The 25,810-nt window shown below is 42.2% G+C and overlaps 1 protein-coding gene across 2 annotated transcripts in view; it reads right to left on the bottom strand.

Annotated features, from left to right (window-relative positions):
* SLC15A2 (solute carrier family 15 member 2) overlaps positions 1 to 25,810 on the bottom strand; it is a 77,541-nt gene that overhangs the window by 19,669 nt on the left and 32,062 nt on the right. For both annotated transcript variants that reach the window (XM_073647516.1, XM_073647515.1), the window contains 2 exons: positions 189 to 278; positions 70 to 114 (listed from right to left, as the gene is read on the bottom strand). In XM_073647516.1, the coding sequence (XP_073503617.1) occupies positions 70 to 114; positions 189 to 278 (135 nt within the window). The remainder of the gene's footprint in view (positions 1 to 69; positions 115 to 188; positions 279 to 25,810) is intronic.

Here is a 25,810-nt window from a genome sequence, read left to right as displayed (position 1 = left end):
AACTCAGCGAGCGAAGATCGGAGCCAAAGGAGAGTGCAAAAGACGAAACCCCCGAGAACAATCACTTACAAAGTCTGCGTTCATTCTTGTAGCTTGTAGAGTCCAACGAGACCCCTGAAACGAGAAGTAATGTCACTGCGAAAAGTCTCCTGCTGACAGTTTCCTTCTTATACATTCCTCATATATACCTGCTGGTCAAAGAGCGCCCAGAACATCGGCAGCGGGATGTACAGGAACAGCACTTTTGTCACCATCTTCACCTCTGTGATCAGTTTTTTCTGAAATGAAAATCAAAGATAGAATTAAAGCAGAAAAAGCAAATGACAAGACATGAAAGTGTGTGTTACATCCTGTATTATCCTCCAGAGCTGCACTCACTATTCTGCTGGTGCAGTCACTGTGTACATACATTACATTACTGATCCTGAGTTACCTCCTGTATTATACTCCAGAGCTGCACTCACTATTCTGCTGGTGCAGTCACTGTGTACATACATTACATTACTGATCCTGAGTTACATCCTGTATTATACTCCAGAGTTGCACTCACTATTCTGCTGGTGCAGTCACTGTGTACATACATTACATTACTGATCCTGAGTTACACCCTGTATTATACTCCAGAGCTGCACTCACTATTCTGCTGGTGCAGTCACTGTGTATATACATTGCATTACTGATCCTGAGTTATATCCTGTATTATACTCCAGAGCTGCACTCACTATTCTGCTGGTGCAGTCGCTGTGTACATACATTACATTACTGATCCTGAGTTACATCCTGTATTATACTCCAGAGCTGCACTCACTATTCTGCTGGTGCAGTCACTGTGTACATACATTACATTAGTGATCCTGAGTTACATCTAGTATTATACTCCATAGTTGCACTCACTATTCTGCTGGTGCAGTCACTGTGTATATACATTACATTACTGATCCTGAGTTACATCCTGTATTATACTCCAGAGCTGCACTCACTATTCTGCTGGTGCAGTCATTGTGTACATACATTACATTACTGATCCTGAGTTACATCCTGTATTATACTCCAGAGCTGCACTCACTATTCTGCTGGTGCAGTCACTGTGTACATACATTACATTACTGATCCTGAGTTACATCCTGTATTATACTCCAGAGCTGCACTCACTATTCTGCAGGTGCAGTCACTGTGTACATACATTACTGATCCTGAGTTACCTCCTGTATTATCCTCCAGAGCTGCACTCACTATTCTGCTGCTGCAGTCACTGTGTACATACATTACATTACTGATCCTGAGTTACCTCCTGTATTATACTCCAGAGCTGCACTCACTATTCTGCTGGTGCAGTCACTGTGTACATACATTACATTACTGATCCTGAGTTACATCCTGTATTATACTCCAGAGCTGCACTCACTATTCTGCAGGTGCAGTCACTGTGTACATACATTACTGATCCTGAGTTACATCCTGTATTATACTCCAGAGCTGCACTCACTATTCTGCTGCTGCAGTCACTGTGTTACATTACTGATCCTGAGTTACATCCTGTTTTATACTCCAGAGCTGCACTCACTATTCTGCTGGTGCAGTCATTGTGTACATACATTACATTATTGATCCTGAGTTACATCCTGTATTATACTCCAGAGCTGCACTCACTATTCTGCAGGAGCAGTCACTGTGTACATACATTACTGATCCTGAATTACATCCTGTATTATACTCCAGAGCTGCACTCACTATTCTGCTGCTGCAGTCACTGTGTACATACATTTCATTACTGATCACGAGTTACCTCCTGTATTATACTCCAGAGCTGCACTCACTATTCTGCTGGTGCAGTCACTGTGTACATACATTACATTACTGATCACGAGTTACCTCCTGTATTATACTCCAGAGCTGCACTCACTATTCTGAAGATGCAGTCACTGTGTACATACATTACTGATCCTGAGTTACCTCCTGTATTATACTCCAGAGCTGCACTCACTATTCTGCTGGTGCGGTCACTGTGTATATACATTACATTATTGATCCTGAGTTACATCCTGTTTTATACTTCAGAGCTGTACTCACTATTCTGCTGGTGCAGTCACTGTGTACATACATTACATTACTGATCCTGAGTTACATCCTGTATTATACTCCAGAGCTGCACTCACTATTCTGCTGGTGCAGTCACTGTGTACATACATTACATTACTGATCCTGAGTTACATCCTGTATTATACTCCAGAGCTGCACTCACTATTCTGCAGGAGCAGTCACTGTGTACATACATTACTGATCCTGAATTACATCCTGTATTATACTCCAGAGCTGCACTCACTATTCTGCTGGTGCCGTCACTGTGTACATACATTTCATTACTGATCCTGAGTTACCTCCTGTATTATACTCCAGAGCTGCACTCACTATTCTGCTGGTGCAGTCACTGTGTATATACATTACATTACTGATCCTGAGTTACATCCTGTATTATACTCCAGAGCTGCACTCACTATTCTGCTGGTGCAGTCACTGTGTACATACATTACATTACTGATCCTGAGTTACATCCTGTATTATACTCCAGAGCTGCACTCACTATTCTGCAGGTGCAGTCACTGTGTACATACATTACTGATCCTGAGTTACATCCTGTATTATACTCCAGAGCTGCACTCACTATTCTGCTGGTGCAGTCACTGTGTGCATACATTACATTACTGATCCTGAGTTACATCCTGTATTATACTCCAGAGCTGCACTCACTATTCTGCTGGTGCAGTCACTGTGTACATACATTACTGATCCTGAGTTACATCCTGTATTATACTCCAGAGCTGCACTCACTATTCTGCTGCTGCAGTCACTGTGTTACATTACTGATCCTGAGTTACATCCTGTTTTATACTCCAGAGCTGCACTCAATATTCTGCTGGTGCAGTCACTGTGTACATACATTACATTATTGATCCTGAGTTACATCCTGTATTATACTCCAGAGCTGCACTCACTATTCTGCAGGTGCAGTCACTGTGTACATACATTACTGATCCTGAATTACATCCTGTATTATACTCCAGAGCTGCACTCACTATTCTGCTGCTGCAGTCACTGTGTACATACATTTCATTACTGATCCTGAGTTACCTCCTGTATTATACTCCAGAGCTGCACTCACTATTCTGCTGGTGCAGTCACTGTGTACATACATTACTTTACAGATCCTGAGTTACATCCAGTATTATACTCCAGAGCTGCACTCACTATTCTGAAGGTGCAGTCACTGTGTACATACATTACTGATCCTGAGTTACATCCTGTATTATACTCCAGAGCTGCACTCACTATTCTGCTGGTGCAGTCACTGTGTACGTACATTACATTACTGATCCTGAGATACATCCTGTATTATACTCCAGAGCTGCACTCACTATTCTGCTGGTGCAGTCACTGTGTACGTACATTACATTACTGATCCTGAGTTACATCCTGTATTATACTCCAGAGCTGCACTCACTATTCTGCTGGTGCAGTCACTGTGTACATACATTACATTACTGAACCTGAGTTACCTCCTGTATTATCCTCCAGAGCTGCACTCACTATTCTGCTGGTGCAGTCACTGTGTACATACATTACATTACTGAACCTGAGTTACCTCCTGTATTATACTCCAGAGCTGCACTCACTATTCTGCTGGTGCAGTCACTGTGTACATACATTACATTACTGATCCTGAGTTACCTCCTGTATTATCCTCCAGAGCTGCACTCACTATTCTGCTGGTGCAGTCACTGTGTACATACATTACATTACTGAACCTGAGTTACCTCCTGTATTATCCTCCAGAGCTGCACTCACTATTCTGCTGGTGCAGTCACTGTGTACATACATTACATTACTGAACCTGAGTTACCTCCTGTATTATCCTCCAGAGCTGCACTCACTATTCTGCTGGTGCAGTCACTGTGTACATACATTACATTACTGAACCTGAGTTACCTCCTGTATTATCCTCCAGAGCTGCACTCACTATTCTGCTGGTGCAGTCACTGTGTACATACATTACATTACTGATCCTGAGTTACCTCCTGTATTATCCTCCAGAGCTGCACTCACTATTCTGCTGGTGCAGTCACTGTGTACATACATTACATTACTGAACCTGAGTTACCTCCTGTATTATCCTCCAGAGCTGCACTCACTATTCTGCTGGTGCAGTCACTGTGTACATACATTACATTACTGAACCTGAGTTACCTCCTGTATTATCCTCCAGAGCTGCACTCACTATTCTGCTGCTGCAGTCACTGTGTACATACATTACATTACTGATCCTGAGTTACCTCCTGTATTATACTCCAGAGCTGCACTCACTATTCTGCTGGTGCAGTCACTGTGTATATACATTACATTACTGATCCTGAGTTACATCCTGTATTATACTCCAGAGCTGCACTCACTATTCTGCTGGTGCAGTCACTGTGTATATACATTACATTACTGATCCTGAGTTACATCCTGTTTTATACTCCAGAGCTGCACTCACTATTCTGCTGGTGCAGTCACTGTGTACATACATTACATTACTGATCCTGAGTTACATCCTGTATTATACTCCAGAGCTGCACTCACTATTCTGCTGGTGCAGTCACTGTGTACATACATTACATTACTGATCCTGAGTTACATCCTGTATTATACTCCAGAGCTGCACTCACTATTCTGCAGGTGCAGTCACTGTGTACATACATTACTGATCCTGAGTTACATCCTGTATTATACTCCAGAGCTGCACTCACTATTCTGCTGGTGCAGTCACTGTGTACATACATTACATTACTGATCCTGAGTTACCTCCTGTATTATACTCCAGAGCTGCACTTACTATTCTGCTGGTGCAGTCACTGTGTAGATACATTACATTACTGATCCTGAGTTACACCCTGTATTATACTCCAGAGCTGCACTCACTATTTTGCTGCTGCAGTCACTGTGTACATACTTTACATTACTGATCCTGAGTTACATCCTGTATTATACTCCAGAGCTGCACTCACTATTCTGCTGGTGCAGTCACTGTGTACATACATTACATTACTGATCCTGAGTTACACCCTGTATTATACTCCAGAGCTGCACTCACTATTCTGCTGCAGTCACTGTGTACATACATTACATTACTGATCCTGAGTTACATCCTGTATTATACTCCAGAGCTGCACTCACTATTCTGCTGCTGCAGTCACTGTGTACATACATTACTGATCCTGAGTTACATCCTGTATTATACTCCAGAGCTGCACTCACTATTCTGCAGGTGCAGTCACTGTGTACATACATTACTGATCCTGAGTTACATCCTGTATTATTCTCCAGAGCTGCACTCACTATTCTGCTGGTGCAGTCACTGTGTACATACATTACTGATCCTGAGTTACATCCTGTATTATACTCCAGAGCTGCACTCACTATTCTGCTGGTGCAGTCACTGTGTATATACATTACATTACTGATCCTGAGTTACATCCTGTTTTATACTCCAGAGCTGCACTCACTATTCTGCAGGTGCAGTCACTGTGTACATACATTACTGATCCTGAGTTACATCCTGTATTATACTCCAGAGCTGCACTCACTATTCTGCTGGTGCAGTCACTGTGTACATACATTACATTACTGATCCTGAGTTACCTCCTGTATTATCCTTCAGAGCTGCACTCACTATTCTGCTGCTGCAGTCACTGTGTACATACATTACATTACTGATCCTGAGTTACCTCCTGTATTATACTCCAGAGCTGCACTCACTATTCTGCTGGTGCAGTCACTGTGTATATACATTACATTACTGATCCTGAGTTACATCCTGTAATATACTCCAGAGCTGCACTCACTATTCTGCTGGTGCAGTCACTGTGTACATACATTACATTACTGATCCTGAGTTACATCCTGTATTATACTCCAGAGCTGCACTCACTATTCTGCAGGTGCAGTCACTGTGTACATACATTACTGATCCTGAGTTACATCCTGTATTATACTCCAGAGCTGCACTCACTATTCTGCTGGTGCAGTCACTGTGTACGTACATTACATTACTGATCCTGAGTTACATCCTGTATTATACTCCAGAGCTGCACTCACTATTCTGCTGGTGCAGTCACTGTGTACATACATTACTGATCCTGAGTTACATCCTGTATTATACTCCAGAGTTGCACTCACTATTCTGCTGGTGCAGTCACTGTGTATATACATTACATTACTGATCCTGAGTTAAATCCTGTTTTATACTCCAGAGCTGCACTCACTATTCTGCTGGTGCAGTCACTGTGTACATACATTACATTACTGATCCTGAGTTACATCCTGTATTATACTCCAGAGCTGCACTCACTATTCTGCTAGTGCAGTCACTGTGTACATACATTACATTAATGATCCTGAGTTACATCCTGTATTATACTCCAGAGCTGCACTCACTATTCTGCAGGTGCAGTCACTGTGTACATACATTACTGATCCTGAGTTACATCCTGTATTATACTCCAGAGCTGCACTCACTATTCTGCTGGTGCAGTCACTGTGTACATACATTACATTACTGATCCTGAGTTACCTCCTGTATTATCCTCCAGAGCTGCACTCACTATTCTGCTGCTGCAGTCACTGTGTACATACATTACATTACTGATCCTGAGTTACCTCCTGTATTATACTCCAGAGCTGCACTCACTATTCTGCTGGTGCAGTCACTGTGTATATACATTACATTACTGATCCTGAGTTACATCCTGTATTATACTCCAGAGCTGCACTCACTATTCTGCTGGTGCAGTCACTGTGTACATACATTACATTACTGATCCTGAGTTACATCCTGTATTATACTCCAGAGCTGCACTCACTATTCTGCAGGTGCAGTCACTGTGTACATACATTACTGATCCTGAGTTACATCCTGTATTATACTCCAGAGCTGCACTCACTATTCTGCTGGTGCAGTCACTGTGTACGTACATTACATGACTGATCCTGAGTTACATCCTGTATTATACTCCAGAGCTGCACTCAATATTCTGCTGGTGCAGTCACTGTGTACATACATTACATTATTGATCCTGAGTTACATCCTGTATTATACTCCAGAGCTGCACTCACTATTCTGCAGGTGCAGTCACTGTGTACATACATTACTGATCCTGAATTACATCCTGTATTATACTCCAGAGCTGCACTCACTATTCTGCTGCTGCAGTCACTGTGTACATACATTTCATTACTGATCCTGAGTTACCTCCTGTATTATACTCCAGAGCTGCACTCACTATTCTGCTGGTGCAGTCACTGTGTACATACATTACTTTACAGATCCTGAGTTACATCCAGTATTATACTCCAGAGCTGCACTCACTATTCTGAAGGTGCAGTCACTGTGTACATACATTACTGATCCTGAGTTACATCCTGTATTATACTCCAGAGCTGCACTCACTATTCTGCTGGTGCAGTCACTGTGTACGTACATTACATTACTGATCCTGAGATACATCCTGTATTATACTCCAGAGCTGCACTCACTATTCTGCTGGTGCAGTCACTGTGTACATACATTACTGATCCTGAGTTACATCCTGTATTATACTCCAGAGCTGCACTCACTATTCTGCTGGTGCAGTCACTGTGTATATACATTACATTACTGATCCTGAGTTACATCCTGTTTTATACTCCAGAGCTGCACTCACTATTCTGCTGGTGCAGTCACTGTGTACATACATTACATTACTGATCCTGAGTTACATCCTGTATTATACTCCAGAGCTGCACTCACTATTCTGCTAGTGCAGTCACTGTGTACATACATTACATTACTGATCCTGAGTTACATCCTGTATTATACTCCAGAGCTGCACTCACTATTCTGCAGGTGCAGTCACTGTGTACATACATTACTGATCCTGAGTTACATCCTGTATTATACTCCAGAGCTGCACTCACTATTCTGCTGGTGCAGTCACTGTGTACATACATTACATTACTGATTCTGAGTTACCTCCTGTATTATCCTTCAGAGCTGCACTCACTATTCTGCTGCTGCAGTCACTGTGTACATACATTACATTACTGATCCTGAGTTACCTCCTGTATTATACTCCAGAGCTGCACTCACTATTCTGCTGGTGCAGTCACTGTGTATATACATTACATTACTGATCCTGAGTTACTTCCTGTATTATACTCCAGAGCTGCACTCACTATTCTGCTGGTGCAGTCACTGTGTACATACATTACATTACTGATCCTGAGTTACATCCTGTATTATACTCCAGAGCTGCACTCACTATTCTGCAGGTGCAGTCACTGTGTACATACATTACTGATCCTGAGTTACATCCTGTATTATACTCCAGAGCTGCACTCACTATTCTGCTGGTGCAGTCACTGTGTACGTACATTACATTACTGATCCTGAGTTACATCCTGTATTATACTCCAGAGCTGCACTCACTATTCTGCTGGTGCAGTCTCTGTGTACATACATTACTGATCCTGAGTTACATCCTGTATTATACTCCAGAGCTGCACTCACTATTCTGCTGGTGCAGTCACTGTGTATATACATTACATTACTGATCCTGAGTTACATCCTGTTTTATACTCCAGAGCTGCACTCACTATTCTGCTGGTGCAGTCACTGTGTACATACATTACATTACTGATCCTGAGTTACATCCTGTATTATACTCCAGAGCTGCACTCACTATTCTGCTAGTGCAGTCACTGTGTACATACATTACATTAATGATCCTGAGTTACATCCTGTATTATACTCCAGAGCTGCACTCACTATTCTGCAGGTGCAGTCACTGTGTACATACATTACTGATCCTGAGTTACATCCTGTATTATACTCCAGAGCTGCACTCACTATTCTGCTGGTGCAGTCACTGTGTACATACATTACATTACTGATCCTGAGTTACCTCCTGTATTATCCTCCAGAGCTGCACTCACTATTCTGCTGCTGCAGTCACTGTGTACATACATTACATTACTGATCCTGAGTTACCTCCTGTATTATACTCCAGAGCTGCACTCACTATTCTGCTGGTGCAGTCACTGTGTATATACATTACATTACTGATCCTGAGTTACATCCTGTATTATACTCCAGAGCTGCACTCACTATTCTGCTGGTGCAGTCACTGTGTACATACATTACATTACTGATCCTGAGTTACATCCTGTATTATACTCCAGAGCTGCACTCACTATTCTGCAGGTGCAGTCACTGTGTACATACATTACTGATCCTGAGTTACATCCTGTATTATACTCCAGAGCTGCACTCACTATTCTGCTGGTGCAGTCACTGTGTACGTACATTACATGACTGATCCTGAGTTACATCCTGTATTATACTCCAGAGCTGCACTCACTATTCTGCTGGTGCAGTCACTGTGTACATACATTACTGATCCTGAGTTAAATCCTGTATTATACTCCAGAGCTGCACTCACTATTCTGCTGGTGCAGTCACTGTGTACATACATTACATTATTGATCCTGAGTTACATCCTCTATTATACTCCAGAGCTGCACTCACTATTCTGCAGGTGCAGTCACTGTGTACATACATTACTGATCCTGAATTACATCCTGTATTATACTCCAGAGCTGCACTCACTATTCTGCTGCTGCAGTCACTGTGTACATACATTTCATTACTGATCCTGAGTTACATCCTGTATTATACTCCAGAGCTGCACTCACTATTCTGCTGGTGCAGTCACTGTGTACATACATTACATTGCTGATCCTGAGTTACATTCTGTATTATACTCCAGAGCTGCACTCACTATTCTGCTGGTGCAGTCACTGTGTACATACATTACTGATCCTGAGTTACATCCTGTATTATACTCCAGAGCTGCACTCACTATTCTGCTGGTGCAGTCACTGTGTATATACATTACATTACTGATCCTGAGTTACATCCTGTTTTATACTCCAGAGCTGCACTCACTATTCTGCTGGTGCAGTCACTGTGTACATACATTACATTACTGATCCTGAGTTACATCCTGTATTATACTCCAGAGCTGCACTCACTATTCTGCTAGTGCAGTCACTGTGTACATACATTACATTAATGATCCTGAGTTACATCCTGTATTATACTCCAGAGCTGCACTCACTATTCTGCAGGTGCAGTCACTGTGTACATACATTACTGATCCTGAGTTACATCCTGTATTATACTCCAGAGCTGCACTCACTATTCTGCTGGTGCAGTCACTGTGTACATACATTACATTACTGATCCTGAGTTACCTCCTGTATTATCCTCCAGAGCTGCACTCACTATTCTGCTGCTGCAGTCACTGTGTACATACATTACATTACTGATCCTGAGTTACCTCCTGTATTATACTCCAGAGCTGCACTCACTATTCTGCTGGTGCAGTCACTGTGTATATACATTACATTACTGATCCTGAGTTACATCCTGTATTATACTCCAGAGCTGCACTCACTATTCTGCTGGTGCAGTCACTGTGTACATACATTACATTACTGATCCTGAGTTACATCCTGTATTATACTCCAGAGCTGCACTCACTATTCTGCAGGTGCAGTCACTGTGTACATACATTACTGATCCTGAGTTACATCCTGTATTATACTCCAGAGCTGCACTCACTATTCTGCTGGTGCAGTCACTGTGTACGTACATTACATGACTGATCCTGAGTTACATCCTGTATTATACTCCAGAGCTGCACTCACTATTCTGCTGGTGCAGTCACTGTGTACATACATTACTGATCCTGAGTTAAATCCTGTATTATACTCCAGAGCTGCACTCACTATTCTGCTGGTGCAGTCACTGTGTACATACATTACATTATTGATCCTGAGTTACATCCTCTATTATACTCCAGAGCTGCACTCACTATTCTGCAGGTGCAGTCACTGTGTACATACATTACTGATCCTGAATTACATCCTGTATTATACTCCAGAGCTGCACTCACTATTCTGCTGCTGCAGTCACTGTGTACATACATTTCATTACTGATCCTGAGTTACATCCTGTATTATACTCCAGAGCTGCACTCACTATTCTGCTGGTGCAGTCACTGTGTACATACATTACATTGCTGATCCTGAGTTACATTCTGTATTATACTCCAGAGCTGCACTCACTATTCTGCTGGTGCAGTCACTGTGTATATACATTACATTACTGATCCTGAGTTACATCCTGTTTTATACTCCAGAGCTGCACTCACTATTCTGCTGGTGCAGTCACTGTGTACATACATTACATTACTGATCCTGAGTTACATCCTGTATTATACTCCAGAGCTGCACTCACTATTCTGCTGGTGCAGTCACTGTGTACATACATTACATTACTGATCCTGAGTTACATCCTGTATTATACTCCAGAGCTGCACTCACTATTCTGCAGGTGCAGTCACTGTGTACATACATTACTGATCCTGAGTTACATCCTGTATTATACTCCAGAGCTGCACTCACTATTCTGCTGGTGCAGTCACTGTGTACATACATTACATTACTGATCCTGAGTTACACCCTGTATTATACTCCAGAGCTGCACTCACTATTCTGCTGCTGCAGTCACTGTGTATATACATTACATTACTGATCCTGAGTTACATCCTGTATTATACTCCAGAGCTGCACTCACTATTCTGCTGGTGCAGTCACTGTGTACATACATTACATTACTGATCCTGAGTTACACCCTGTATTATACTCCAGAGCTGCACTCACTATTCTGCTGCTGCAGTCACTGTGTACATACATTACATTACTGATCCTGAGTTACATCCTGTATTATACTCCAGAGCTGCACTCACTATTCTGCTGCTGCAGTCACTGTGTACATACATTACTGATCCTGAGTTACATCCTGTATTATACTCCAGAGCTGCACTCACTATTCTGCTGCTGCAGTCACTGTGTACATACATTACTGATCCTGAGTTACATCCTGTATTATACTCCAGAGCTGCACTCACTATTCTGCAGGTGCAGTCACTGTGTACATACATTACTGATCCTGAGTTACATCCTGTATTATACTCCAGAGCTGCACTCACTATTCTGCTGGTGCAGTCACTGTGTACATACATTACATTACTGATCCTGAGTTACCTCCTGTATTATACTCCAGAGCTGCACTCACTATTCTGCTGGTGCAGTCACTGTGTACATACATTACATTACTGATCCTGAGTTACATCCTGTATTATACTCCAGAGCTGCACTCACTATTCTGCTGGTGCAGTCACTGTGTACATATATTACATTACTGATCCTGAGTTACCTCCTGTATTATACTCCAGAGCTGCACTCACTATTCTGCTGGTGCAGTCACTGTGTACATACATTACATTACTGATCCTGAGTTACCTCCTGTATTATACTCCAGAGCTGCACTCACTATTCTGCTGGTGCAGTCACTGTGTATATACATTACATTACTGATACTGAGTTACATCCTGTTTTATACTCCAGAGCTGCACTCACTATTTTGCTGGTGCAGTCACTGTGTACATACATTACATTACTGATCCTGAGTTACATCCTGTATTATACTCCAGAGCTGCACTCACTATTCTGCTGGTACAGTCACTGTGTACATACATTACATTACTGATCTTGATTTACCTCCTGTATTATACTCCAGAGCTGCACTCACTATTCTGCTGGTGCAGTCACTGTGTACATACATTACATTACTGATCCTGAGTTACCTCCTGTATTATACTCCAGAGCTGCACTCACTATTCTGCTGGTGGAGTCACTGTGCACATACATTACATTACTGATCCTGAGTTACATCCTGTATTATACTCCAGAGCTGCACTCACTATTCTGCTGGTGCAGTCACTGTGTACATACATTACATTACTGATCCTGAGTTACATCCTGCATTATACTCCAGAGCTGCACTCACTATTCTGCTGGTGCAGTCACTGTGTACATACATTACATTACTGATCCTGAGTTACCTCCTGTATTATACTCCAGAGCTGCACTCACTATTCTGCTGGTGCAGCCACTGTGTACATACATTACATTACTGATCCTGAGTTACATCCTGCATTATACTCCAGAGCTGCACTCACTATTCTGCTGGTGCAGTCACTGTGTACATACATTACATTACTGATCCTGAGTTACCTCCTGTATTATACTCCAGAGCTGCACTCACTATTCTGCTGGTGCAGTCACTGTGTACATACATTACATTACTGATCCTGAGTTACATCCTGCATTATACTCCAGAGCTGCACTCACTATTCTGCTGGTGCAGTCACTGTGTATATACATTACATTACTGATCCTGAGTTACATCCTGTTTTATACTCCAGAGCTGCACTCACTATTCTGCTGGTGCAGTCACTGTGTACATACATTACATTACTGATCCTGAGTTACATCCTGTATTATACTCCAGAGCTGCACTCACTATTCTGCAGGTGCAGTCACTGTGTACATACATTACTGATCCTGAGTTACATCCTGTATTATACTCCAGAGCTGCACTCACTATTCTGCTGGTGCAGTCACTGTGTACATACATTACATTACTGATCCTGAGTTACACCCTGTATTATACTCCAGAGCTGCACTCACTATTCTGCTGCTGCAGTCACTGTGTATATACATTACATTACTGATCCTGAGTTACATCCTGTATTATACTCCAGAGCTGCACTCACTATTCTGCTGGTGCAGTCACTGTGTACATACATTACATTACTGATCCTGAGTTACACCCTGTATTATACTCCAGAGCTGCACTCACTATTCTGCTGCTGCAGTCACTGTGTACATACATTACATTACTGATCCTGAGTTACATCCTGTATTATACTCCAGAGCTGCACTCACTATTCTGCTGCTGCAGTCACTGTGTACATACATTACTGATCCTGAGTTACATCCTGTATTATACTCCAGAGCTGCACTCACTATTCTGCTGCTGCAGTCACTGTGTACATACATTACTGATCCTGAGTTACATCCTGTATTATACTCCAGAGCTGCACTCACTATTCTGCAGGTGCAGTCACTGTGTACATACATTACTGATCCTGAGTTACATCCTGTATTATACTCCAGAGCTGCACTCACTATTCTGCTGGTGCAGTCACTGTGTACATACATTACATTACTGATCCTGAGTTACCTCCTGTATTATACTCCAGAGCTGCACTCACTATTCTGCTGGTGCAGTCACTGTGTACATACATTACATTACTGATCCTGAGTTACATCCTGTATTATACTCCAGAGCTGCACTCACTATTCTGCTGGTGCAGTCACTGTGTACATATATTACATTACTGATCCTGAGTTACCTCCTGTATTATACTCCAGAGCTGCACTCACTATTCTGCTGGTGCAGTCACTGTGTACATACATTACATTACTGATCCTGAGTTACCTCCTGTATTATACTCCAGAGCTGCACTCACTATTCTGCTGGTGCAGTCACTGTGTATATACATTACATTACTGATACTGAGTTACATCCTGTTTTATACTCCAGAGCTGCACTCACTATTTTGCTGGTGCAGTCACTGTGTACATACATTACATTACTGATCCTGAGTTACATCCTGTATTATACTCCAGAGCTGCACTCACTATTCTGCTGGTACAGTCACTGTGTACATACATTACATTACTGATCTTGATTTACCTCCTGTATTATACTCCAGAGCTGCACTCACTATTCTGCTGGTGCAGTCACTGTGTACATACATTACATTACTGATCCTGAGTTACCTCCTGTATTATACTCCAGAGCTGCACTCACTATTCTGCTGGTGGAGTCACTGTGCACATACATTACATTACTGATCCTGAGTTACATCCTGTATTATACTCCAGAGCTGCACTCACTATTCTGCTGGTGCAGTCACTGTGTACATACATTACATTACTGATCCTGAGTTACATCCTGCATTATACTCCAGAGCTGCACTCACTATTCTGCTGGTGCAGTCACTGTGTACATACATTACATTACTGATCCTGAGTTACCTCCTGTATTATACTCCAGAGCTGCACTCACTATTCTGCTGGTGCAGCCACTGTGTACATACATTACATTACTGATCCTGAGTTACATCCTGCATTATACTCCAGAGCTGCACTCACTATTCTGCTGGTGCAGTCACTGTGTACATACATTACATTACTGATCCTGAGTTACCTCCTGTATTATACTCCAGAGCTGCACTCACTATTCTGCTGGTGCAGTCACTGTGTACATACATTACATTACTGATCCTGAGTTACATCCTGCATTATACTCCAGAGCTGCACTCACTATTCTGCTGGTGCAGTCACTGTGTATATACATTACATTACTGATCCTGAGTTACATCCTGTTTTATACTCCAGAGCTGCACTCACTATTCTGCTGGTGCAGTCACTGTGTACATACATTACATTACTGATCCTGAGTTACATCCTGTATTATACTCCAGAGCTGCACTCACTATTCTGCTGGTGCAGTTACTGTGTACATACATTACATTAGTGATCCTGAGTTACATCCTGTATTATACTCCAGAGCTGCACTCACTATTCTGCTGGGGCAGTCACGGTGTGCATACATTACATTACTGATCCTGAGTTACATCCTGAATTATACTCTAGAGCTGCACTCACTATTCTGCTGGTGCAGTCACTGTGTACATACACTACATTACTGATCCTGAGTTACCTCCTGTATTATACACCAGAGCTGCACTCACTATTCTGCTGGTGCAGTCACTGTGCACATACATTACATTACTGATCCTGAGTTACCTCCTGTATTATACTCCAGAGCTGCACTCACTATTCTGCTGGTGCAGTCACTGTGTACATACATTACATTACTGATCCTGAGTTACATCCTGTATTATACCCCAGAGCTGCACTCACTATTCTGCTGGTGCAGTCACTGTGCACATACATTACATTACTGATCCTGAGTTACCTCCTGTATTATACTCCAGAGCTGCACTCACTATTCTGCTGCTGCAGTCACTGTGTACATACATTACATTACAGATCCTGAGTTACCTCCTGTATTATACTCCAGAGCTGCACTCACTATTCTGCTGGTGCAGTCACTGTGTATATACATTACATTACTGATCCTGAGTTACATCCTGTATTATACTCCAGAGCTGCACTCACTATTCTGCTGGTGCAGTCACTGTGTACATACATTACATTACTGATCCTGAGTTACATCCTGTATTATACTCCAGAGCTGCACTCACTATTCTGCAGGTGCAGTCACTGTGTACATACATTACTGATCCTGAGTTACATCCTGTATTATACTCCAGAGCTGCACTCACTATTCTGATGGTGCAGTCACTGTGTACGTACATTACATTACTGATCCTGAGTTACATCCTGTATTATACTCCAGAGCTGCACTCACTATTCTGCTGGTGCAGTCACTGTGTACATACATTACTGATCCTGAGTTACATCCTGTATTATACTCCAGAGCTGCACTCACTATTCTGCTGGTGCAGTCACTGTGTATATACATTACATTACTGATCCTGAGTTACATCCTGTTTTATACTCCAGAGCTGCACTCACTATTCTGCTGGTGCAGTCACTGTGTACATACATTACATTACTGATCCTGAGTTACATCCTGTATTATACTCCAGAGCTGCACTCACTATTCTGCTAGTGCAGTCACTGTGTACATACATTACATTACTGATCCTGAGTTACATCCTGTATTATACTCCAGAGCTGCACTCACTATTCTGCAGGTGCAGTCACTGTGTACATACATTACTGATCCTGAGTTACATCCTGTATTATACTCCAGAGCTGCACTCACTATTCTGCTGGTGCAGTCACTGTGTACATACATTACATTACTGATCCTGAGTTACCTCCTGTATTATCCTCCAGAGCTGCACTCACTATTCTGCTGCTGCAGTCACTGTGTACATACATTACATTACTGATCCTGAGTTACCTCCTGCATTATACTCCAGAGCTGCACTCACTATTCTGCTGGTGCAGTCACTGTGTATATACATTACATTACTGATCCTGAGTTACATCCTGTATTATACTCCAGAGCTGCACTCACTATTCTGCTGGTGCAGTCACTGTGTACATACATTACATTACTGATCCTGAGTTACATCCTGTATTATACTCCAGAGCTGCACTCACTATTCTGCAGGTGCAGTCACTGTGTACAAACATTACTTATCCTGAGTTACATCCTGTATTATACTCCAGAGCTGCACTCACTATTCTGCTGGTGCAGTCACTGTGTACGTACATTACATTACTGATCCTGAGTTACATCCTGTATTATACTCCAGAGCTGCACTCACTATTCTGCTGGTGCAGTCACTGTGTACATACATTACTGATCCTGAGTTAAATCCTGTATTATACTCCAGAGCTGCACTCACTATTCTGCTGCTGCAGTCACTGTGTTACATTACTGATCCTGAGTTACATCCTGTTTTATACTCCAGAGCTGCACTCACTATTCTGCTGGTGCAGTCACTGTGTACATACATTACATTATTGATCCTGAGTTACATCCTGTATTATACTCCAGAGCTGCACTCACTATTCTGGAGGTGCAGTCACTGTGTACATACATTACTGATCCTGAATTACATCCTGTATTATACTCCAGAGCTGCACTCACTATTCTGCTGCTGCAGTCACTGTGTACATACATTTCATTACTGATCCTGAGTTACCTCCTGTATTATACTCCAGAGCTGCACTCACTATTCTGCTGGTGCAGTCACTGTGTACATACATTACTTTACAGATCCTGAGTTACATCCAGTATTATACTCCAGAGCTGCACTCACTATTCTGAAGGTGCAGTCACTGTGTACATACATTACTGATCCTGAGTTACATCCTGTATTATACTCCAGAGCTGCACTCACTATTCTGCTGGTGCAGTCACTGTGTATATACATTACTGATCCTGAGTTACATCCTGTTTTATACTCCAGAGCTGCACTCACTATTCTGCTGGTGCAGTTACTGTGTACATACATTACATTACTGATCCTGAGTTACATCCTGTATTATACTCCAGAGCTGCACTCACTATTCTGCTGGTGCAGTCACTGTGTACATACATTACATTACTGATCCTGAGTTACATCCTGTATTATACTCCAGAGCTGCACTCACTATTCTGCAGGTGCAGTCACTGTGTACATACATTACTGATCCTGAGTTACATCCTGTATTATACTCCAGAGCTGCACTCACTATTCTGATGGTGCAGTCACTGTGTACGTACATTACATTACTGATCCTGAGTTACATCCTGTATTATACTCCAGAGCTGCACTCACTATTCTGCTGGTGCAGTCACTGTGTACATACATTACTGATCCTGAGTTACATCCTGTATTATACTCCAGAGCTGCACTCACTATTCTGCTGGTGCAGTCACTGTGTATATACATTACATTACTGATCCTGAGTTACATCCTGTTTTATACTCCAGAGCTGCACTCACTATTCTGCTGGTGCAGTCACTGTGTACATACATTACATTACTGATCCTGAGTTACATCCTGTATTATACTCCAGAGCTGCACTCACTATTCTGCTAGTGCAGTCACTGTGTACATACATTACATTACTGATCCTGAGTTACATCCTGTATTATACTCCAGAGCTGCACTCACTATTCTGCAGGTGCAGTCACTGTGTACATACATTACTGATCCTGAGTTACATCCTGTATTATACTCCAGAGCTGCACTCACTATTCTGCTGGTGCAGTCACTGTGTACATACATTACATTACTGATCCTGAGTTACCTCCTGTATTATCCTCCAGAGCTGCACTCACTATTCTGCTGCTGCAGTCACTGTGTACATACATTACATTACTGATCCTGAGTTACCTCCTGTATTATACTCCAGAGCTGCACTCACTATTCTGCTGGTGCAGTCACTGTGTATATACATTACATTACTGATCCTGAGTTACATCCTGTATTATACTCCAGAGCTGCACTCACTATTCTGCTGGTGCAGTCACTGTGTACATACATTACATTACTGATCCTGAGTTACATCCTGTATTATACTCCAGAGCTGCACTCACTATTCTGCAGGTGCAGTCACTGTGTACAAACATTACTGATCCTGAGTTACATCCTGTATTATACTCCAGAGCTGCACTCACTCTTCTGCTGGTGCAGTCACTGTGTACGTACATTACATTACTGATCCTGAGTTACATCCTGTATTATACTCCAGAGCTGCACTCACTATTCTGCTGGTGCAGTCACTGTGTACATACATTACTGATCCTGAGTTAAATCCTGTATTATACTCCAGAGCTGCACTCACTATTCTGCTGCTGCAGTCACTGTGTTACATTACTGATCCTGAGTTACATCCTGTTTTATACTCCAGAGCTGCACTCACTATTCTGCTGGTGCAGTCACTGTGTACATACATTACATTATTGATCCTGAGTTACATCCTGTATTATACTCCAGAGCTGCACTCACTATTCTGCAGGTGCAGTCACTGTGTACATACATTACTGATCCTGAATTACATCCTGTATTATACTCCAGAGCTGCACTCACTATTCTGCTGCTGCAGTCACTGTGTACATACATTTCATTACTGATCCTGAGTTACCTCCTGTATTATACTCCAGAGCTGCACTCACTATTCTGCTGGTGCAGTCACTGTGTACATACATTACTTTACAGATCCTGAGTTACATCCAGTATTATACTCCAGAGCTGCACTCACTATTCTGAAGGTGCAGTCACTGTGTACATACATTACTGATCCTGAGTTACATCCTGTATTATACTCCAGAGCTGCACTCACTATTCTGCTGGTGCAGTCACTGTGTATATACATTACATTACTGATCCTGAGTTACATCCTGTTTTATACTCCAGAGCTGCACTCACTATTCTGCTGGTGCAGTTACTGTGTACATACATTACATTACTGATCCTGAGTTACATCCTGTATTATACTCCAGAGCTGCACTCACTATTCTGCTGGTGCAGTCACTGTGTACATACATTACATTACTGATCCTGAGTTACATCCTGTATTATACTCCAGAGCTGCACTCACTATTCTGCAGGTGCAGTCACTGTGTACATACATTACTGATCCTGAGTTACATCCTGTATTATACTCCAGAGCTGCACTCACTGTTCTGCTGGTGCAGTCACTGTGTACATACATTACATTACTGATCCTGAGTTACCTCCTGTATTATACTCCAGAGCTGCACTTACTATTCTGCTGGTGCAGTCACTGTGTACATACATTACATTACTGATCCTGAGTTACATCCTGTATTATACTCCAGAGCTGCACTCACTATTCTGCAGGTGCAGTCACTGTGTACATACATTACTGATCCTGAGTTACATCCTGTATTATACTCCAGAGCTGCACTCACTGTTCTGCTGGTGCAGTCACTGTGTACATACATTACATTACTGATCCTGAGTTACCTCCTGTATTATACTCCAGAGCTGCACTTACTATTCTGCTGGTGCAGTCACTGTGTACATACATTACATTGCTGATCCTGAGTTACATCCTGTATTATACTCCAGAGCTGCACTTACTATTCTGCTGGTGCAGTCACTGTGTACATACATTACATTGCTGATCCTGAGTTACATCCTGTATTATACTCCAGAGCTGCACTCACTATTCTGCTGGTGCAGTCACTGTGTATATACATTACATTACTGATCCTGAGTTACATCCAGTTTTATACTCCAGAGCTGCACTCACTATTCTGCTGGTGCAGTCACTGTGTACATACATTACATTACTGATCCTGAGTTACATCCTGTATTATACTCAAGAGCTGCACTTACTATTCTGCAGGTGCAGTCACTGTGTACATACATTACTGATCCTGAGTTACATCCTGTTTTATACTCCAGAGCTGCACTCACTATTCTGCTGGTGCAGTCACTGTGTACATACATTACATTATTGATCCTGAGTTACATCCTGTATTATACTCCAGAGCTGCACTCACTATTCTGCAGGTGCAGTCACTGTGTACATACATTACTGATCCTGAATTACATCCTGTATTATACTCCAGAGCTGCACTCACTATTCTGCTGCTGCAGTCACTGTGTACATACATTTCATTACTGATCCTGAGTTACCTCCTGTATTATACTCCAGAGCTGCACTCACTATTCTGCTGGTGCAGTCACTGTGTACATACATTACTTTACAGATCCTGAGTTACATCCAGTATTATACTCCAGAGCTGCACTCACTATTCTGAAGGTGCAGTCACTGTGTACATACATTACTGATCCTGAGTTACATCCTGTATTATACTCCAGAGCTGCACTCACTATTCTGCTGGTGCAGTCACTGTGTATATACATTACATTACTGATCCTGAGTTACATCCTGTTTTATACTCCAGAGCTGCACTCACTATTCTGCTGGTGCAGTTACTGTGTACATACATTACATTACTGATCCTGAGTTACATCCTGTATTATACTCCAGAGCTGCACTCACTATTCTGCTGGTGCAGTCACTGTGTACATACATTACATTACTGATCCTGAGTTACATCCTGTATTATACTCCAGAGCTGCACTCACTATTCTGCAGGTGCAGTCACTGTGTACATACATTACTGATCCTGAGTTACATCCTGTATTATACTCCAGAGCTGCACTCACTGTTCTGCTGGTGCAGTCACTGTGTACATACATTACATTACTGATCCTGAGTTACCTCCTGTATTATACTCCAGAGCTGCACTTACTATTCTGCTGGTGCAGTCACTGTGTACATACATTACATTACTGATCCTGAGTTACATCCTGTATTATACTCCAGAGCTGCACTCACTATTCTGCAGGTGCAGTCACTGTGTACATACATTACTGATCCTGAGTTACATCCTGTATTATACTCCAGAGCTGCACTCACTGTTCTGCTGGTGCAGTCACTGTGTACATACATTACATTACTGATCCTGAGTTACCTCCTGTATTATACTCCAGAGCTGCACTTACTATTCTGCTGGTGCAGTCACTGTGTACATACATTACATTGCTGATCCTGAGTTACATCCTGTATTATACTCCAGAGCTGCACTCACTGTTCTGCTGGTGCAGTCACTGTGTACATACATTACATTACTGATCCTGAGTTACCTCCTGTATTATACTCCAGAGCTGCACTTACTATTCTGCTGGTGCAGTCACTGTGTACATACATTACATTGCTGATCCTGAGTTACATCCTGTATTATACTCCAGAGCTGCACTCACTATTCTGCTGGTGCAGTCACTGTGTATATACATTACATTACTGATCCTGAGTTACATCCAGTTTTATACTCCAGAGCTGCACTCACTATTCTGCTGGTGCAGTCACTGTGTACATACATTACATTACTGATCCTGAGTTACATCCTGTATTATACTCCAGAGCTGCACTTACTATTCTGCTGGTGCAGTCACTGTGTACATACATTACATTACTGATCCTGAGTTACATCCTGTATTATACTCCAGAGCTGCACTCACTATTCTGCAGGTGCAGTCACTGTGTACATACATTACTGATCCTGAGTTACATCCTGTATTATACTCCAGAGCTGCACTCACTATTCTGCTGGTGCAGTCACTGTGTACATACATTACATTACTGATCCTGAGTTACCTCCTGTATTATACTCCAGAGCTGCACTTACTATTCTGCTGGTGCAGTCACTGTGTACAAACATTACATTACTGATCCTGAGTTAGACCCTGTATTATACTCCAGAGCTGCACTCACTATTCTGCTGCTGTAGTCACTGTGTACATACATTACATTACTGATCCTGAGTTACATCCTGTATTATACTCCAGAGCTGCACTCACTATTCTGCTGGTGCAGTCACTGTGTACATACATTACATTACTGATCCTGAGTTACACCCTGTATTATACTCCAGAGCTGCACTCACTATTCTGCTGCTGCAGTCACTGTGTACATACATTACATTACTGATCCTGAGTTACATCCTGTATTATACTCCAGAGCTGCACTCACTATTCTGCTGCTGCAGTCACTGTGTACATACATTACTGATCCTGAGTTACATCCTGTATTATACTCCAGAGCTGCACTCACTATTCTGCAGGTGCAGTCACTGTGTACATACATTACTGATCCTGAGTTACATCCTGTATTATACTCCAGAGCTGCACTCACTATTCTGCTGGTGCAGTCACTGTGTACATACATTACATTACTGATCCTGAGTTACCTCCTGTATTATACTCCAGAGCTGCACTCACTATTCTGCTGGTGCAGTCACTGTGTACATACATTACATTACTGATCCTGAGTTACATCCTGTATTATACTCCAGAGCTGCACTCACTATTCTGCTGGTGCAGTCACTGTGTACATACATTACTTTACTGATCCTGAGTTACCTCCTGTATTATACTCCAGAGCTGCACTCAATATTCTGCTGGTGCAGTCACTGTGTATATACATTACATTACTGATCCTGAGTTACATACTGTTTTATACTCCAGAGCTGCACTCACTATTTTGCTGGTGCAGTCACTGTGTACATACATTACATTACTGATCCTGAGTTACATCCTGTATTATACTCCAGAGCTGCACTCACTATTCTGCTGGTGCAGTCACTGTGTACATACATTACATTACTGATCCTGAGTTACCTCCTGTATTATACTCCAGAGCTGCACTCACTATTCTGCTGGTGGAGTCACTGTGCACATACATTACATTACTGATCCTGAGTTACATCCTGTATTATACTCCAGAGCTGCACTCACTATTCTGCTGGTGCAGTCACTGTGTACATACATTACATTACTGATCCTGAGTTACATCCTGTATTATACTCCAGAGCTGCACTCACTATTCTGCTGGTGCAGTCACTGTGTACATACATTACATTACTGATCCTGAGTTACATCCTGCATTATACTCCAGAGCTGCACTCACTATTCTGCTGGTGCAGTCACTGTGTACATACATTACATTACTGATCCTGAGTTACCTCCTGTATTATACTCCAGAGCTGCACTCACTATTCTGCTGGTGCAGTCACTGTGTATATACATTACATTACTGATCCTGAGTTACATCCTGTTTTATACTCCAGAGCTGCACTCACTATTCTGCTGGTGCAGTCACTGTGTACATACATTACATTACTGATCCTGAGTTACATCCTGTATTATACTCCATAGCTGCACTCACTATTCTGCTGGTGCAGTCACTGTGTACATACAATACATTACTGATCCTGAGTTACATCCTGTTTTATACTCCAGAGCTGCACTCACTATTCTGCTGGTGCAGTCACTGTGTACATACATTACATTACTGATCCTGAGTTACATCCTGTATTATACTCCATAGCTGCACTCACTATTCTGCTGGTGCAGTCACTGTGTACATACATTACATTACTGATCCTGAGTTACATCCTGTATTATACTCCAGAGCTGCACTCACTATTCTGCTGGTGCAGTCACTGTGTACATACATTACATCACTGATCCTGAGTTACATCCTCTATTATACTTCAGAGCTGCACTCACTATTCTGCTGGTGCAGTCACTGTGTACATACATTACATTACTGATCCTGAGTTACCTCCTGTATTATACTCCAGAGCTGTACTCACTATTCTGCTGGTGCAGTCACTGTGTACATACATTACATTACTGATCCTGAGTTACCTCCTGTATTATACTCCAGAGCTGCACTCACTATTCTGCTGGTACAGTCACTGTGTACATACATTACATTACTAATCCTGAGTTACATCCTGTATTATACTCCAGAGCTGCACTCACTATTCTGCTGGTGCAGTCACTGAGTACATACATTACATTACTGATCCTGAGTTACATCCTGTATTATACTCCAGAGCTGCACTCACTATTCTGCTGGTGGAGTCACTGTGTACATACATTACATTACTGATCCTGAGTTACATCCTGTATTATACTCCAGAGCTGCACTCACTATTCTGCTGGTGCAGTCACTGTGTACATACATTACATTACTGATCCTGAGTTACATCCTGTATTATACTCCAGAGCTGCACTCACTATTCTGCTGGTGCAGTCACTGTGTACATACATTACATCACTGATCCTGAGTTACATCCTCTATTATACTTCAGAGCTGCACTCACTATTCTGCTGGTGCAGTCACTGTGTACATACATTACATTACTGATCCTGAGTTACCTCCTGTATTATACTCCAGAGCTGTACTCAGTATTCTGCTGGTGCAGTCACTGTGTACATACATTACATTACTGATCCTGAGTTACCTCCTGTATTATACTCCAGAGCTGCACTCACTATTCTGCTGGTACAGTCACTGTGTACATACATTACATTACTAATCCTGAGTTACATCCTGTATTATACTCCAGAGCTGCACTCACTATTCTGCTGGTGCAGTCACTGAGTACATACATTACATTACTGATCCTGAGTTACATCCTGTATTATACTCCAGAGCTGCACTCACTATTCTGCTGGTGGAGTCACTGTGTACATACATTACATTACTGATCCTGAGTTACATCCTGTATTATACTCCAGAGCTGCACTCACTATTCTGCTGGTGCAGTCACTGTGTACATACATTACATTACTGATCCTGAGTTACCTCCTGTATTATACTCCAGAGCTGCACT

This window comes from Phyllobates terribilis, unplaced genomic scaffold (assembly GCF_046119375.1).
Source record: "Phyllobates terribilis strain yellow unplaced genomic scaffold, ASM4611937v1 Scaffold_9__5_contigs__length_417890890, whole genome shotgun sequence".
Taxonomy (NCBI): Eukaryota; Metazoa; Chordata; class Amphibia; order Anura; family Dendrobatidae; genus Phyllobates; species Phyllobates terribilis.
Note: the sequence above shows the minus strand (reverse complement) of the source record. Positions and strands in the feature narration are given on the sequence as shown.